The sequence below is a fragment of the Miniopterus schreibersii genome, assembly GCF_964146895.1.
Source record: "Miniopterus schreibersii genome assembly, chromosome: 5".
Taxonomy (NCBI): domain Eukaryota; kingdom Metazoa; phylum Chordata; class Mammalia; order Chiroptera; family Miniopteridae; genus Miniopterus; species Miniopterus schreibersii.
The window spans coordinates 3,979,234-3,996,935 of NC_138106.1; the positions used below are offsets into that span (position 1 = coordinate 3,979,234).

Consider the following 17,702-nt stretch of genomic DNA (forward strand, 5'->3'; position numbering starts at 1 on the left):
GAGGAATGCGACTGAAATGTGCAGCAACATGAAGGAAGGCTAAAAGGTGTCGAGTGAAAGCCAGAGACCACACATTGTATGACCCCAATTATTCTGAAGTCCAAATGAGGGAACCTGTAGACAGAAAGGTTAGTGGGTGCCAGGGCATGGGAGGGTGACAGCTAAAGATGTCTTCTGGGGTGAAAATGTTCTGAAATTGGCTGTGGTGATGGTTACACAGTACTGAGTACCCTAAAAAGCACTGACTTGTCCACTTTATGAGGGTGCACTGCATGGATGTGAACTTTCTCTCAATAAAGCATTTTTAAAAGGACAGGAAACAAATTAGTGCCAACTGAACACGAGCTTTCTTGGGGGGGGCAATGTTGATCACATTCAGCTTTTCAGGGTTTCATCACTTTGCCCAACGAGAACATTTCCTGACGGGGAGAAGTTCCGCCAGAGTGCCTGCTGTGAATCAGCAGCCCCTGGCGCACTGACAGTTATGTCCTTATGTCAGGAGCACAAAGTGGTTAAGATCAGATTCCAGGGGAGGGCGGAGGCAGTGACAAGCCATGGAGCAGATGAAGGGCTCTGGAGTAGGAACTGCAATAGGGTTATAACTGTTCCCACCCCAGAAATTTCTACAGTATGGCTGGTTCCCTAACATTATGACCCAAGGAATTTCAACAAAATTGTGAGTCGCTTGGGGGAAAGGGAGCTATGAACTCCAGATGACTTTGCAGTTGTGCTCCCTTCTTCCTGTCCTAACCCTGCTCTCCCAGCCAGCCAGCAGCTGGAATAGAGGGGGGTCCACATGGCCCTGGCTCCCCCTTGGTTGGGGAACGAGCTTTGCAGCAGGGCTTGGGAACTGGGGTTCGGTTCCAGCCTCAGTGGGTCTTTCCCAGGGTGCTCCTTTTGCAGGCTCATCCACACGCCTCAGCCCAGCAGTGGCCCAATTGGCCTGGATGCCTGCAGAATGCAGGATATAGGCTAAACCCACGACGGTCTCCCTGACACCTCTGCAGTCACGGCTACAGCACTGCCTGGAGGCTGCCGGGAGCCCCCGGTGCTGCTTCACATTCCTGCTTCCCCTTGTTGGGGTTCTGGGGCCAGGGACTCCTTACAGCACACTCCATCTGGGAAGGTGCCCACTCCATGGCATTCTGGTCAGGGTCCAGAACGTGCAGCTGCTCAGGCCCTCCCGGATGACCTCTGGGATGAACACAGGGTTGGAACCTAATTTGAAGGAGCTGAGACAGGTATGGGGAATGAGCAGGTCTGCCCACTGCACGTCAGATCCAGCTCTGCCTCCAAGTCACAGACCAGGGTGGGCAGAGGAGCCACCTTTCCTGCCTCAGGCACATCAACCCTGAGCACCAGGGTCTGCTGTCAACTCCAAACACAAGTTTATAAAGTGGAGAGTAACAGCCTGTCCAGAAACCCGCTGCCAGCACGTGTGCTCTTCCAGATTGTTTGAGAAATGTATAAACAGATTTCCCCCCAAAAATGGGTATAGAATATAAACCCTATGGGGACAGGCACCTGCCAATACACCCCACTGGAAACCTCCCCGCATAAGGGCACGGGCAGGACTCTACTTCTAAGAACCACATAGCATTTTATTATAGCCGCCCCATGGCGTAGCCGGCCCCCTGCCTTGCCAGGGAGGGTTGTTTACAGGGTGCTCCAGGTCTCGGGGTCCTTCCTGACTGAGGGCAGCGCAGTGGCGCACTCTCTGGGACACGGCACTGGTGAGAGCCAACATCATTTAGTGCTGATTTCTGACCGTGTCCGGTATCTCAGGAACATGGCCTACCTGCCTGCTAACACATTCAACACAGTGCAGACAGGAAGCAGTGTCGGGGACAGCACTGTTCTGCCTGGGCTTGGCCTGGCAATGTCATTTCTTGCTCTCCCGTGTCCCCTTCTTTTTCATGTCTGGCTCCGGGCAGCCAGGCACCTTCGCTCTGGCCCCTGCCTGTGGCCGCCGCCGCCTCTTGCTCACCCCTCTCTTGCCACGGGCCCCGGGCTGTTCCTGGGTCGCAGCTGGGTCAGCCCCCGTGCCCCGCCGCCGCCTCTTCCTCTCTGATCTGGAACTCAGGTCTGCACGTGGCTCCTCCTGTTCACCTCTCCCTAAAACATCACAGCCACATGAGTCAGGCGGCGAAGGCCGGGCTGCTTTACATCAGTACTGACCAAAGGTGAGAGCACCGGGGCAGCAGAGGCCATGACAGCACCCGGCACAGAAGCACCGACAGCCTCGGGAGCAGACGCAATAGCCAACCAGGGCCGCGCCAGCGTGGAGATGCTGGCTTCTGACACCAGAGAGGCAGCCTCAGAAAGAGCAGCGTGAAGACGTGATCAGGGAAAAGACACGACAGAGGGGTCTAGGCTCAGGGCGCTGGGGGCTGGAGGTGATGGCCAGAAGGGACAGGCTCAGAAAGCAAGGCCAGGAGCTACAACTCAACTTGGTGCACAACAGAGCCATGAGATGGTGTTGTGGGGCCGGCCTAGAGCAGGTGTGCAAGCTGGCCCTGTGCCTGCCGCAAGCCCAAGTGTAAAACGAACGGAGGTGGCCTTGGCTGGAGCAGGGGGGAATTGAGAAACCCTTCAAAGGGCACAGCCCATTTGCAGTGCAGCAGGCACCCCTGTGCCCTGCAGTGGGTGCAGGGCCTGAGGTGACAGAAGCTCAGTGAGGGGGCTGTCACATTCTCACCACTTGCTGAGGGGGAGAAGAGAAGGGAGGGGAAAGGTAAGACTCTAACATCAAGGAGAGCACAGTGAGGTGAACAGGTCTCAGGAGGACGCAGAGAATGAGGAGTGGACGGGGCAAAACCCACCAGATGCATACGGATCAGATAAAAAAGGTCAGGAAACAGCAGCCCAGACTGAAACTGCAGACAAGGAGAGCAGGGGAGATGGCGGGTGGCCCCGGACGACCAGGTAAGCCCAAGGCACGGCTGCATAAGGCAGCCCCGCTGCTGCAGGGCATCCGGTCCAGGGCACCACATCTCTAGGACGCCTGGCGCTGGGGGCACCCTGGGCAAGCAGGGGGAGGGATCACGCCTGGAGGCCAACGTCAGGGAGACGGGCAGGCATGCTCCCCACTACAATAGGTGGGTAAGCCCCTCCACCACCAAGGGCACTGGTCCTACCTGGCTTATTCTGCAACTGGGATTTGGGCAAACGCTTCTTCGCCTTCCTCCCCTGCCTCCCTTCCTGCAGTTTCCTGTAGGCTTCTTCTGGGATGTCATCCTCAGGGAAGATGCCTAAGGACAAGGTAGAAAGATGGTCAGGGGCTGAGGGCAGGCCTGATTCAGGTTGAGAGTTCACTGCTTCACATGACCCCACAAGCAGCCCCTCCCCAAACTTCGTAAAAGGAGGCCCTGTTCCAATGCCCACCACAGCTCAGCAGGCTTGAAAACATAATTGGCACAATGCGGGACAGCCTGTTCTTGGAGTACTTAGAACATGCCACAGCCTACTTCCTAAAAATGCCTATGCTGGGAAGGGGCTCGAAAGCGACCTGGGACAGTGGTGATGCTTCATGTCTTGATGGGATTGGAGTTACAAAGGCTGGTACACTAATCAAAACCCACAGATGCACAGAGTATTCATGCATTTCACTGTATGTAAATTTCACCTTAAAAACACTAGACTTTAGTCTATAATGAGCATGAAGTGCTTGGAGGGAGGGAGGACTTATGGAGGGAGGGAGGGCTCAATGGGCAGATTTGTGATAGAACAGGGACAGTGAAATGTCAATGGCAGAGTCAAGGTGGTGGATATGCAGGTCTTAATGGTAAAATCCTTTCAACTCTGCTATATGTGTTAACATTTTTGTAATGAAATGTTGGGGGGGAAATGCTACATTTCCAATCCTAAACCTTACAGAAAACTGTCTATAGAATAAACCGTACCAGCTCCATCAGCTGCACACCAAGATGTGGAGATGTCTGCTGCAAACCAGCAGCCTTAGGAAATTACTAGAAATGCAGATTCGTGGGCCCCACCCTGCCATGGACCCAGCATTGAATCTTCTCATACTCAGATCTGAAGACCACACCACTGAACTAAGATGCGCTGCAGAGGCCCCAGCCTGCCTCTCTCCCAAAGAAACAGCAGCCTCTCTGCACACTATTCGTGCTACAAGGGTGAACACACGAGATCCAGTGCTCCACCGAGAGAAGGGGACAGATGCATTCTCCTTGGGGCCACCCTCAGTGCACAGCCCAGTGCTCACCTTCAGCAAGGTCCTGCAACCTGCAAAAATGAGAGACAGTCACTGACCATAGCTGTGGCTCCGGGAGTAAGGAGGCCACAGCAGAGAAGGCAGCCCCACAACCTCCAGCCTCCTGGGCAGGCAGCATGTGGCCCTGGGTGAGGCCCCTCCCTACCGGGGCTCTGAGGCGGAGTACTGCCCCCTCTCCCCCTGGCTGAGGCCACTGGAGAGGGGAGGGGCAGTCCCAGGGCAGAGGGAAGGACAGGTCAGCCACTTTAAGAGAAACACTTACTTTCTGATCACTTTGTAGAGACGCTTCCTGTTCTGAGAAGGGGTGTCCTGGTGGCTGGCCATTTCAAACAGCCTGCTAGCAACAGCCTCATAGTCAAACTGTTTCACAAAGAGACACCACAGACAAAGAGTCAGTTACTACCCAGGTACCTACCGCCAGAGTGTGAACCAAGTAGAAAGCAGCACCTGGACCACAAGGACGCAACCTGCTATCCTCTCAGCAAAAGTGACTGTCTACAGCTCACTCCACGACAGCGCCGCCCAACAGAAATGTGAGGGGGGTGGGGGGCAGCCTCTGCACATTTAAATTCTATGGTAGCCACATGAAAAAGTAAAATTAAGTTTGATACACTTTATTTACCCCAAGATACCTAAAATCTAATTCCCCAAGTAATCAATACTTAAAAGTTGTAAGTATTCCACATTCCCAATTTGCCTGAAATCACAAGCCCTATCCCCTGAGCTCTGACACCCAGCAGGCACCCCAATGTTGGCCCTGGGCTCGCACCACCTCATTGGGCCCAGCACCCCAGGAGATGGCCGGGGCAGTCCTGGGGTGGCTGACAAATGGTGACGCCTCCTACCTGAAGGACGGCACCAGCGCTGTCGTCGTTGTCTCTGGCCTGCTCCTCACCCATGTCCGGCTCAGCTCCATAGGAGCCTAGAATGAAAGGGCTCCATCAACTCAAAGACACGCTTGGTGTCTCAGGCCCCCAATACACACATCTAGGAACCAGTCCCATCTGCCAGGGCCTAAAACCTGGGCAGAGTCCACAGGTGTAGGCTGGGGAGCCCACAGCACGAGGCCGTGGGGGACCCCGACAGCCTCAAGCTGAGGGGAGCGGGGCCACCACAGGCCTGGAAACAAGGGAGACATCCCAGAGGGCGTTAAAGCCTGACCAGTCCTTAAGGAGAGAAACAGAGGGAATTGTGAGGGGGCGTCTTAGGCAAACGTGGCATCAGACACTCTAGAAGGGAGGAAGCGGGCAGCTAGTCCAGCCACAGGGTGGGCCTGTTGGACATGATGTTTCAGATCATCTGAGGCTTTGATGTCACTGCTGACAGAAGAAAACTTATGGACCACAGGTGGCCATGAGGGGCAAGGGGTAGGTGGGTGTGTGGCAGATGGAGGAGGGGCAAGTTAACTCTTAATTTATGGTCAAATAACCTTCCACAAGCATGCCAGGACCATTCAGTGGGGAAAGGACAGTCTCTTCAGGGAATGATGAGGGGAAAGTTGGACATCACGTGCAAAAGAGTAAAGCTCGATCTTCCCTTGTACCACATACAAAAATTAACTCAAAATGGACCAACGACCTATATGTAAACCTAAACCAATAGAACTTAAGGAAAAAACAGGACAAAAGCTTCATGACATTGGATGTGGCACTGAGTTCTTGGATGTTACACAAAAGGCACAACTAACAAGAGAAAAAATAGACAAAACAGACAATGAAAATTTTAAAATGTGCATTAAAAGAGACTACCAATAGAGTAAAAACACAACTCAGAATGGGAGAAGCTATCCACAAATCAAGCATCTGGTAAGGGGTTAGTATCCAGAATATATAGAGAACTCCTAAAACCCAATAACAAAACAATACAGTAGAAAATGTACAAAGGACCTGAACAAACCCTTTTCCAAACAGATATACAGATGGACAACAAGCACACAAAAGATGCTCAACGTCACTACTCATTAGGGAAATGCAACTCAAAACCACAACCAGATACCACCTCACACCCATTAGGGTGACTATCAAAAAACACATGAGAAAATGACAGTGTTGTGCACTGTTGGTGGGAACGTAAAAATGATGCAACAGCTGTGGAAAAAGTATAGTGGTTTCTAAAAAAATTAAAAATAGAATTATCATACGCTCCAGTAATCCCACTTCTGGGTATATACCCAAAATAATAAAAAGTAGCGGCTCAAAGAAACACACTATGGGCCCCGCCCCAATCTGATCTCGGAGTGTAAATTCAGAGAAACACAAATGGGTAACAACAGAAAGTGGAATTGAAATAGTGGGAATCAGCACTTTTGCACAGGAAGCTTTGGGAGATGTTATTTACTATAGTCTTCCTGAAGTCAGGAAAAAATTGGACAAGCAGGATGAGGCTGGTCCTGGCCAGATAGCTCAGTTGGTTAGAGCATCATCCTTATATGCCAAGGTTGCAGGTTCAATCCCCGGTCAGGGCAAATACAAGAATCAACCAGTGCTGTGTAAAATAAGTGGAACAACAAATCCATGTTTCTCTCCTTTCCTCTCTCTAATATCAATAAAATTTTTAAAAATTTTAATAAAAAAAGATGAGTTTGATGCTTTGACAGGTGTGAAAGCTGTGCGTGAACTCTCTCCTCCTCTGTCAGGAGTAGTAACTGAAATTAATGACGCTCCTGCAGAAACTCTAGGGCTTGCCAACAACCCCTGTCCTGAAGATGGCTGGCTGGTCACGATGACACTGAGTGACTCTGCAGAGCTAGAGAGCTAATGAGTGGAGGAGCACGAGAAACCCATAAATCTGCTGGGAGTGAAGATGAGCCCCCTAAATAAAGCAGCATGAAACAACTTCGTCTAGCATGGTTGTCTTACGTTAGTGGTGGTCAGATTTAGTGTAAAAATGGACAAAGAAACCACAACGCCACTGGAAGAAAATACCCCTTAACTTTCTAATGCTGGCAGATAAAACACAACATGCATCTTTCTGACAGCAGCCTATGATTTTCAGGCTGGGGTACAGTTGTATCAGAATTCCTGAAATTTTCTGTGGTAAAACCTAGTTGTAAAAATTATGCAATTCAAGGATAACATTGTTATCTAAAGTCTTATATAATACTGTAACTTGCTTCCATTCATCTCTGCATTTGGGTCAAAATACTTAACTATCCTTCCACTGGAGGTAACTGGCTTGGAGACAAGCTGTTACAGAGTCAAATAACAAATACTATCTTCACTCTGCAATGTATTGCGTTTGCTGGTGCTATTTCTATACAGTGAGGCAACAGCCTCGCAGGGAAAAAAAAAAGGTTTAAAAATAAAACATTCAACTTCATTTAAAAAAAGAAAAAGAAAAAGCACTGCCCTGGCCGGTTTGGTTCAGTGGTTAGAACGTTGGCCCATAGATTGAAGGGTCCTGGGTTCAATTCCAGCCAAGGGCATGTACCTCAGCTGCAGGCTCAGTCCCAGTTGGGACCCATGTGGGAGACAATCAATTGATGTGTCTCTCTTACATTGAGGTTTTTCTCTCTCTCTCTCTCCCACTCTCTCTGAAAAGCAATGGAAAAAATATCCTCGGGTGAGAATTTAAAAAAAAAAAAGCTACACTGTACACCCATTTTCACAGCATCATTCACAGCAGATAAAACGCAGGAAGAACAGAGGTGTCCATCGACAGATGACTGGATAAGCAGCATGTGGTCCATGCACACAATGAAACACTCTTGGGCCTTAAAAAGAACAAAATCCTGACACAGGCTATGACACAGATAAACCTTGAGGACCTTCTGCTGAGTGGAATAAGTCACAAAGACAAATACTACATGATCCAGTAATATGAAGCTCCTAAAGTAATAAAATTCACAAAGGCAGAGTAGAATGGTGGGTGCCAAGGGCGGGGGAGGGAGGCAGTGGAGAGTTAGTGTTCAGTGGGGACAGAGTTTTAGTTTGTCAAGATGGAAAGTTCTGAGATGGTCAGTGGAGATGGCTGCACAATGTGAATGCGCTTAATGCCGCTGACTTGTAACAAGAATGATTATAATTATAAACTCTGCTATGTGTACTTACTACAAAAAAAACTCGGAGATGGTTGAGTCCTAAAGCTGGTGAACAATGACACGCTTGCCACAGCCACAGGACGCCATACACAGTGCACGACACAGGCACCCAGCAGGATCGGCCATGCAAGAGCAGCTGAGGTCCCCTAATCCACCCCATCAGCACCGGGCCAAACTGGACGCCGCTGCTGCCAAAGTACCACAGGTCCTGTCCCACTGCCATGTGCTGGGACATTTACTCGAGGGGTTCCCTTTATTCATTCTTTCAGTCATTCCCTCATCTAGAAATTCATTTGTTCACTCACTCATTCGCATCTAGACTCCCGGCTTCTGCACTAGCCAATGCTCCTGGCACTTGGGGACGCAGCTATGATCAACAGAGCTCCCTGTCCTGGTGGAGCTGACATTCAGTGGGGAAGATGGGCCAGGAACATGAACAAGTGATTTACGTGGCTATAAGTGAGTTATGCCAGGAAGTGAGACAGCAAGTGAGGCAGGGTGAGGGCTGGGAGGCTTTGCTTTAAGCAGGTGGTCAGGGTAGGGCCCCTAGAGTGACAGAGGGTGGAGACTGGTGGGACAGAGGGGCCGGGGAGTCAGGATGGCACACACGGAGAGAGGCTAAGAGAGTGAGTGATGTGAGCACTTGTTTTTAAAGGACACCCTGCCAGCCAGGCCAAGAACAGACTTTGGGGCAGAAACAAGGAGACTAGACAGGAGGGAAATGTGGGGATCCCAGGAAGTGCACTACTGCCTCGGAGCAGGGCGGGTGGCGCAGAGATGCAGACATACCATGTTGAACACTGGACCCTCACCTTTCGGTGGCCTCTCAAACCGCTTCTTGGCTGGCATGTCCTGTTCCTGCTCGTCCTCTTCTGACACTTCCCCCTCCATTTCATTCATTAGGTCTTCGATGGCAAGCGGGGCCTGTTCCACAATCGTTTCAAAGATGCCCCGAGTAATGTTATGTAAAACCAGGGTGCTGAAGGGGAGACACGAAAGCAGGCCGACAGTGGGACCCTCAAGGAAAGGAACTGGTGACTCCTGCCTGTGACCATGTTCCCCCATCACTGCCCATCGGTCGGTGACTCTGTCATGTGGATACAGCACACACTGTCTTCCCAAGAGGGAACAGCAAGTTCCCAAAGACAGTCCCTTGAAGTCAGTGCAAAAGAAGAGGCCAGCCAGGGAACCCTGCCACTTACTCCTTAGTCTGGGCAGCGATTCTGCAGAAGGGATCAATGAACTTGAGGTTCTGGTCTGCCGTCAGCTACAGGGGAAGTAAGCAGAGCTGCCTCAGTCCCTCCTTCATGAACATCCAGGGAGGAGCTCAGTGCGGACCTGCCCAGGCCCCACCCACACCCCAGCGCTCCTTACCTCGTCTGCACCCACTCGGGCCAGCTCCTCTAGGAAGATCTCAATGAAGTGGCTCTTCACCCCATTGGGGGCCTGGCTGTCAGGGTGCAGGATCTCAGTCGTCAGAAGCTCCAACAGCTGCTCGATCTGTCTGAAGAAAGAAATGAGCAAATACAGCGGCAGTCATGACAGGCACCAGGGCACTGGTGTCCTCTGCCTATATGGAGCAGACACCCTGTCCTCCAACACGCCCATGTTCAACTGCACACTGGTCTGTCCCACTACAAAGGACCCTGGCAACTACCGATCTGTGGGACCTTATCAGCAATAAAACATACGGCATAATTGATGCTCAGCTGCAAAGTGTAAGATGTGTAAGCACTCACAGGACCTTCCTCTATCCTTGAGACGACCACAGGGGAGAGGCCTGGTGTGACAGAAGGCTGCCACCACCATGTCTCACCCCCTCCCACCTCTGTGGAACTGCTCAGGAAGGCACACGAGGACACAGCAAATGCTGAGAAAGGAGATAGAGGTCATGGAAGGGGGATGAGCTAGCTCCTGGGTCCTGCTTCACCGAGTACACGGCCCATGAAGTCACAACAGACCTCTCCCTGGCACATTGGTTTCAGTGGTCACAGAGGCCTGGGCTCCCAGCTCAGAGAGCTCCAGAGACCCATCTCAGTGGTCTGGGTGCATCTGAATACCTGGGCACCTGATGACACACAGGTCCCTATACCCGAGCTGGAGAATGGGTGTTCTTTAAGGAGCTGCCTGGATGATGTGGGTGCACGGCAACAGTGGGGATTCACTGGGTAGGGAAGGAAAAGTGATGCTCGGGAAAAAGGAGCCGAGGCCAGGGCAGGTGCGAGAGCCCTCCTCCCGGGGCTGCTGACAATGCTAACGAAGCTTACCAAAAACAAACTGGTCACAGATGCTGTGTCAGGAAGAGAAAGGGCAGAGGAGACCACACCAGCAGCACTGGCCACCCAGGGGCCCAGCCCTTCAAAATGACCTCTGGGCTCAACTGCTGGTAACAACAAAGATGAAACTACCTCCGTAATGACAAACCAATGAAAAGTCAGCTACAGCACACTTGTCCCTTTAACACTTAATTCCGCTTCAGTCACTAGCTACCTACTGGGGAACCCACAGTCCAAGGTCCTGAAATGCGTGAGACCCTGGGCCTCAAGGTCCTCATGGGGACTTAGGGATGACAACCACTCAAAACCAGAGGACTCCTGCCCCAGTGTAGTCACCCACAAGGATTCTAAACTTAGAAAAATTCAGGTAACTAAAGTACAACTCCTCCTGATCTTTTTCATATGGGAAAAAGGCAGCCAGGGATAAGATTTTGCTAACTTTGCTTTCAGAAGATCAAAAGTCCTAGCAACCTTGGCCTGTAAGCTGGACTCTGGTTCACTAGCTATTCTAACACCTGCGGACTAGTTTTAGTACCCATGTGCTTGAAATAAACTCCTTCAATGTATACTTTTTAATTATAAATCAATTCAAAATACATTGCTTCTAAGCCCCTTTACCCCTACCCCACTCCCAAGACCATGCAGCAGCAGAAACACAATGTTTTTGGTGCATCGTCAGTGAAATAAAGAGCAGTTTGCAAATATCATATGACACCACCTTCGTACCATGTGCACAGAACAATGCAACATCTTAAAAATTGTCTGTTGGAATTCCTTTTTCACAGTCTTATAAATTTTCTGAGTTTTTTATACTGAACATGTATCACCCTCAAAATTAGAAAACAATTATAAACCAAATTTTAAATTAATTTAAAAAAAATCTTTAAATGTGAACATTCAGAAGCTCCCTTTGTGCGGTGGATCTCAGTCTGTCCCCCCACCCGTCCCCCGAAGGTTTAGAAACGTGCTCCCCATCACCTGAATGCACAGATTCAGGCCAAGCAGGAGTCCCTCCCACCCCGCCCTTGCTCCCGGGTCTCCCAGAGGGGCTTGGAAGAGCTGAGACCCAGCAGAGCCCAGAGCCCGCCTAACTGCAGCAGAAATGGGGGGCCCTTGCAGTTTATGGGTACACAGTTTTCCCAACCACAAGCACCACTATAAAAGTAAGAAGTCTGCCCAGCCGGGCGTGAAGCAGTGGCTGAGCATCAACCTAGGATCCAGGAGATTTCAGTTTGATTCCCAGTCAGGGCACATGCCCGGGTTGCAGGCTCGATCCCCAATCGGGGGCGTGCAGGAGGCACCTCATCAGTGACTCTCATCATTGATGTATCTATCTCTCTCTCCCTCTCCTTTCCTCTCTCCGAAGTCAATAGAGATATATATATTTTTTAAAAAGTGAGAAGTCTGGACAAATTATTTCTAGAACTGGGGGCTATGATTATTGATAATAGAGCTAAATACACTAACACACAACATATATTATAACGAGAGAACTCAATTCTAATTCACAACTTACCAACAAGGTTAAAAACAAACATTTCCATGAACACATGTAAACTGTAATTTTCAAAACACCTTCATTTAAGTACCATCGGGTCACTCTTTAATGTTAAGGCTGACGTCTCTTTACAACAAATAATTAAAAGAGAATCTGTGAACCCAATCCCCAAGTGGCGCAAATCTGGAATGGCCAGTGAGCAGACAGACTCAGGACATGCTGTGCACACTGACCTTTCTTCCCATCCCTGCGTTTTCAGGGCCGTCAAGGACTCATTCAGGACCATACGCATGAGCTGTGGCACAAAAGGAAACCCAGTTAGTGGTAGCACAACTCAGACTTCCCCAGAAAGCTCCTCTGCCCCAGGTCACCTGCATGCCCCAAACACCCGAGCTGGAGGTGGACAGGACACCAAGCCCTCAGGACTCTGGCTCGGAGATCACATTGCTCCCCAGGGCTGAGATGCCCCAACTTTCTGAGGTCACCAAGAAGCCAGGCTCACAGAGGACACCTGGGTATCAACTGCAGCACCATGAGCAGCAGCTAAGACGGACTGCTCCCTGTTTCAGGAGTAAGGACCAGTAATGAAGCACAGGAGGGAGAGGTCCTGCCAAAACCGGGTCTCACAACTGAGAACATCTCCTCCCAACTGTGTGGAAGGGTTTCCTTTCTCTCCCATTTTCATTCAGTAAACTCTCCCCTTTAGTCTCATCATCTAAATCAAGCCCAGTGCCTGCCCCACAATTCCCCACTTCCCCAGTACAATGGCTCACAGTATTTCTGGCCCAGTTCTCCTGCATTCCACATAATGACCCAACATGCCCATAGAGGGTCCAGTCGCGGTGAGAGGCGAGAGAACAGTACAGAGCATACCTGGCAGCCAGGACGCCTATCCTGGAACAATGGAGACCTGTCCTACATGACTCCCTGCCTTCTGGGCCATCAAAAGGGTCAGCCTTTATGGGGGCTGTGCTGCTAGATGTGGTCACAAGGGGAACCTGGGAAATGGGCCTCAAAAAGCAACCAAATCCGCCCGGCCGTGGCTCAGCGGTTAAGCATCGACCTAGGATCCAGGCGACCAGGGTTCGATTGCCGGTCAGGGCACATGCCCGGGTTGCGGGCTCGATCAATGACTCTCATCATTGATATTCCTATCTCTCTCTCTCCCTCTCCTCTCCTCTCTCTGAAATCAATAAAGATATATTTAAAAAAAAAAACAAAAAGCAACCGAATCCATCTGACCTGAGGGTCCAGCGACTGCACCTCAGGGCAACAGCATGCTGACACGTAAGAGCTCCTCTGCCTTATAAACCTGTATTCTGTAAAGTTGCAAAGCCTGGCCCACCTGCTCCTCTGCCCATGGCCTTAGTGCCTACCCTCTTTCTCTCCTCAGCTCTCTGCCTGGCCCACCAGCTGGCCCACACTTTAATATATGACATGCAGTCCACATAACCCTGACCCAAGACTAAGCTGATCTGAATGACAGAATCACACAAACTGCAGCCCTGAGGGACCCGTCCTTAGTGAGGCCCGGCCACTGCCCATTCAGTGTGGCCATTGGGTCACCTGCTGTCAGATAGCAACACTGCCCATTCACCTGGGGACTTCCCAGTCTCAGTGAACACCACTGTAGTAACAACACTATAGCTCAACATGGAGAGAAGTTTCTGAGGGCAAATAAGTAACCTAAGTTCACAGGAACACAGCACAGGAAAGAGGAAGAGAAGCTGGATTCTGCACAATTACATTACTGCACTCGCCCAGAAGCTGACTTCAGGTGCTGGGACCAAAGCAGCCCCAAGAGCCCCATCCAGAGCATGAACGCCACAAAGCTCTGCCGGCATTCAGGCTTCACTGCGGTTCTGCCCAGGAGGGAAGTCTTACCCTCCTCTGAACTGAAAGTCTGGATGCTGTTTCAAAGACTGAATTTTTGCCCACTTGCCAACCCTCAGAGATGGGACAAAAATGGCACAATCCTAGGCAGGTGCACTTAAACATGACCTAGGTTCCCCAAGCGACCCACTGCACTATGTGTCAGTCGTCAGGGTGGCTGCACTGACCAGAAGCCTTCAGCTCTGCCTGTCAGGGTGGGAGGCTCAGAGGCCAGACCACTCTATGCGGCACCCCCAACCCTCCCTCTCTCCTCAACTCTGAGGGACAGCCCATCCAGGTGCTGGGTGCTCAGACCTGCTTCCCACACCGCCACGCTGGCACTGCAGGGAACCCTTACCATGTAGTACTTGTCCAGGCGCAGCCTGTCTATGCCCGTCCACTCGCGGTTCATGGTCTGCCAAAAGGTCTGAAGGAACAGGTGCTCTGCAGGAGGAAAAAGCAAGAAGACAATCAGGGAGGGACATGGAAGCCACTTGGGGAAGTGAGAGACTATGAAGACGTGGTCAGGACACTGCACAACCAACCTGAAACCTGACATTCTCAGTTCGAGTTTGCTGAGCTGTGAAGCGATGCCAGGGATTTGGCTTAGAATGGAGCTATGAGGAGCCTCCGAAAGAAAAGAAAAGCTCGCCTACAACTCTGACCGACAGCCACATTCTCTGAAGAACCGGTATGAAGAGCATGCAAGGCTACCAGCGAGAAAGGAGGCTGCTCGGGCCACTTCCCCCGCAGGCCCTCGGCCTCCCCATGGCCGTGGCTGAGGCCTTGCCTGACACCTGCCGGACCTCACTACTTGCCCCACTAGCTGCACTGAGTAATCAAGCCCAAACCCACCGACAATGGCTATGCCAGAGTACTATGGGCTGAGCTGTGTCCCTCAGACTCCTGGGTTGAAGCTCTAACCCCCATACCTAGAATTATGACTTTATTTGAACCTCTTTAAAGAGGTAACTAAGATACATTAAGGTCACTGGTGGCCGGCCCTCATCCATTCAGGACATACACAGACACAGAGGGACGACCATGTGAGGACACAGGGAGAAGACAGTGTCTGCTTGCCACAAACAGAGGGGCCTCAGGAGAAACCAACCCTGCCCACACCTTGACGTCAGGACACAAAAAGGCATCTCTTATCTCCTGGTACAGGCTCTGCCAACAGCAAAGGGTCGGTCAGAAGGTTCAGTAATGGGTGGGCCTGCGATCACTAACTCAGTGTCACTAGCTGAGGACAGACTCCTCTGCAGGTTCTTAGGAGGTAAAAAGCACAGATGACAGTCTCCTCCACTAATCACTCCAATGTAGTTAGAGACCTTCCCAAGATGACTAAGTAGTTCCTGTGATTTTTGGGCACCCTCCCCCCCAAATTTTGATCCTTCACCTGCTGAGGTCTCACTGAACTAAACCCACCAGCAATGGTCCTAGCGCCTATGCCAGTGATGCTGCCTGGCGCTGCTACCCTCAGGTCAGCATGGGGAGGTCCAAAATGCTGGTGCCCAGGCCCCGCCCTGAGAACTCCACTTAAAGAGACCAGGGTCTGGACACAAAGGTTTCTAAAGACTCCCAAGTGACCCCGATGAGCAAGCAGCAGGGCTGGGAACTACTGATCTTGGTCAGAACAGAAACAAGAGTTAGAAAAGCTCACTGAGGAACTCACAACTATCAAGGTGAAATTCAGTCAAGCAGCCTGATAACATCATACTAGATTGCCACTTTAGTTTTAAAATAGAAGATATTAGCCCTTTAAACTTCTGAGTCTAGTGTATTTTAGGTAAATGAAGTGTTTCACACATAAACACCAGCAGACCCCAGCTACACCAGGGGCCTCTCTCTCACTCAAGATCTTAGAACCCAAGACCTCTGTGTGTAGTAGCTAACTGACCAGCGACTCTGGCTTTACCTAAGGGTAAGGATACTCACGTGCCTCTGTTGTTTGAAAAGCATGGATGAGCTGGGAAATGGTCCTTCCTAGTTCCTCCTGTGCAGGAAACAGTAAAAAAAACAGTAAAAAAAACGCAAATCCTGAAGAAATGTGGTCTTACAACAATACGCAACAGCAGAAAGACAAACACATTCAACTGTCCACTCCTCACAAGAATAGGCTTCCACTGGTTGCTCAGCCCAATGTGCATGAGGTTTGCAGGCTACACCCCTGCTGTGAAAGGCTTCCCTCTACAGCTGGGGCCAGCAGAACCTTGCAACAAGGGCAGTAACTACCCTCATGATCAAGGCTGAGCCATGAGCAACAGAGGCTGGCCATGAAAGGAGGGAATGAGAGAAGGCAAGGCAGAGCAGGGAGCCTCAGGACATGCAGCCACCTGACCAGCAGAAAAAGGGAGTTAACCAGAGCCCTGCAAATTACTCACTGCCTGCCTGTGTCACTGGCCAAGCACCACCTAGTGCACTTGCTAAATAGATAATTCCAGAGACTCCCCTGAGACTCTAGTTTAGTAGGCATGGAATACAGCACGGGAATCTGCATTTTAAATACTGCCCCCACCACCTAGGGGATCTTCAAGGAAAGTAAACAATTCATAGTCTGAGACACACTATTCTAAAAAGGCTAGCATTTTAGGGCACCGAAGCTACTCTAAGATACCACAGTAATGGATACATATCATTATACATTTGTCCAAACCCTCCGACCACACAACACCAGGGGCGATTCCTCAGGTAAACTATGGACTGTGGATGGTGATGATGTGTCAATGTGGTTCATTGATTGTAACAAATGTACCTGATGGTGGGAGATATTGATTACAGAAATAGTTATGCATGGGGTGAGGGTGGGGAGGGGAGCAGGAGGTAACAGGAAATCCCTGTACCTTTCTCTCAATTTTGCTGTGAATTAAAACAACTCAAAAAAAGTTTTCTTTTTAAAATGACTGCAGCCCAGCCGGGTGTGGCTCAGCGGTTGAGCATCAACCTAGGATCCAGGAGATCGGGGTTTCATTCTCCATCAGGGCACATGCCTGGGTTGCGGGCTAGGCAGCCGATCAATGACTCTCTCATCATTGATGTTTCTATCTCTCTCTCTCCCCCTCCTTTACTCTCTCTGAAATCAATAAAGATATGTTTAGAAAAAAAAAAAATGACTGCAGGAGAAATCTGTGTCTCAGAAGACTTGGACTTTCTCCCTTGGTTTCTATCATTTTAGGGTTCAGTTTGTGATTTCTCACAAACACAAGACAGATAATCCAGGCTTCAACCCTACAATGACTTGCACTGACAAACAGCTGTGTGTGTGGCTACAGTGCTCCACTCAGCAAGTATAAGACCCTCTCTAACCCAAGGCTCTCGCTCTCCAGCCATTAAAAAAAAAGCATCGAAGCCGTAAAACTTCACCCAGAGTCCACCACAAGCCCACCTGCCCTCCTACTGACACTGCTGCTCCAGCTTCTTCTGCCTTCCCATACACTCACCTGGAGGAGCGGCTTGTCCTGCATCCACATGCAATAAAACAGTCCTTTCCAAACCTTCAGCAGCTCATCATGAGTGAAACCACCTGCACGAAAAACAGCAACACTCAGGCGAAGTGAACCCCAACCTTTTAGTACCAGGGATGAAGACAGAGAAAGGTGACTCCTTGAACTAGGCCAAAGTCCTATGACAGCAAAGGGACCTGGCCCACCCCTCTCAAGCCTTCCTCCTAACTCTGAACCCAGTGGGCCTGGGCCTGCGGGGACTCCCTCAGGTAACTGCCATTTCATTCTTTCAATAAACACTAAGAATCTACAAGTATCAGGCATCGAACTGCATTTTTGG

General features: G+C 50.5%; 1 protein-coding gene across 3 annotated transcripts in view; it reads right to left on the bottom strand.

Moving 5' to 3' along the window:
- The window catches only part of RRP1 (ribosomal RNA processing 1), a 45,887-nt gene that overhangs the window by 27,343 nt on the left and 842 nt on the right, over nt 1-17,702 (bottom strand). For 2 of the 3 annotated variants that reach the window (XM_081139070.1, XM_081139071.1), the window contains exons 2-12: nt 17,360-17,442; nt 15,858-15,915; nt 14,278-14,363; nt 12,281-12,342; nt 9,648-9,777; nt 9,476-9,540; nt 9,086-9,252; nt 5,080-5,156; nt 4,497-4,594; nt 4,226-4,245; nt 3,138-3,251 (exon numbers count right to left, since the gene is read on the bottom strand). In XM_081139070.1, the coding sequence (XP_080995196.1) occupies nt 3,138-3,251; nt 4,226-4,245; nt 4,497-4,594; nt 5,080-5,156; nt 9,086-9,252; nt 9,476-9,540; nt 9,648-9,777; nt 12,281-12,342; nt 14,278-14,363; nt 15,858-15,915; nt 17,360-17,442 (960 nt within the window). Of the gene's footprint in view, nt 1-82; nt 2,116-3,137; nt 3,252-4,225; nt 4,246-4,496; nt 4,595-5,079; nt 5,157-9,085; nt 9,253-9,475; nt 9,541-9,647; nt 9,778-12,280; nt 12,343-14,277; nt 14,364-15,857; nt 15,916-17,359; nt 17,443-17,702 lie in introns of those variants that run through there. The other variant, XM_081139069.1, reaches the window with a different exon arrangement.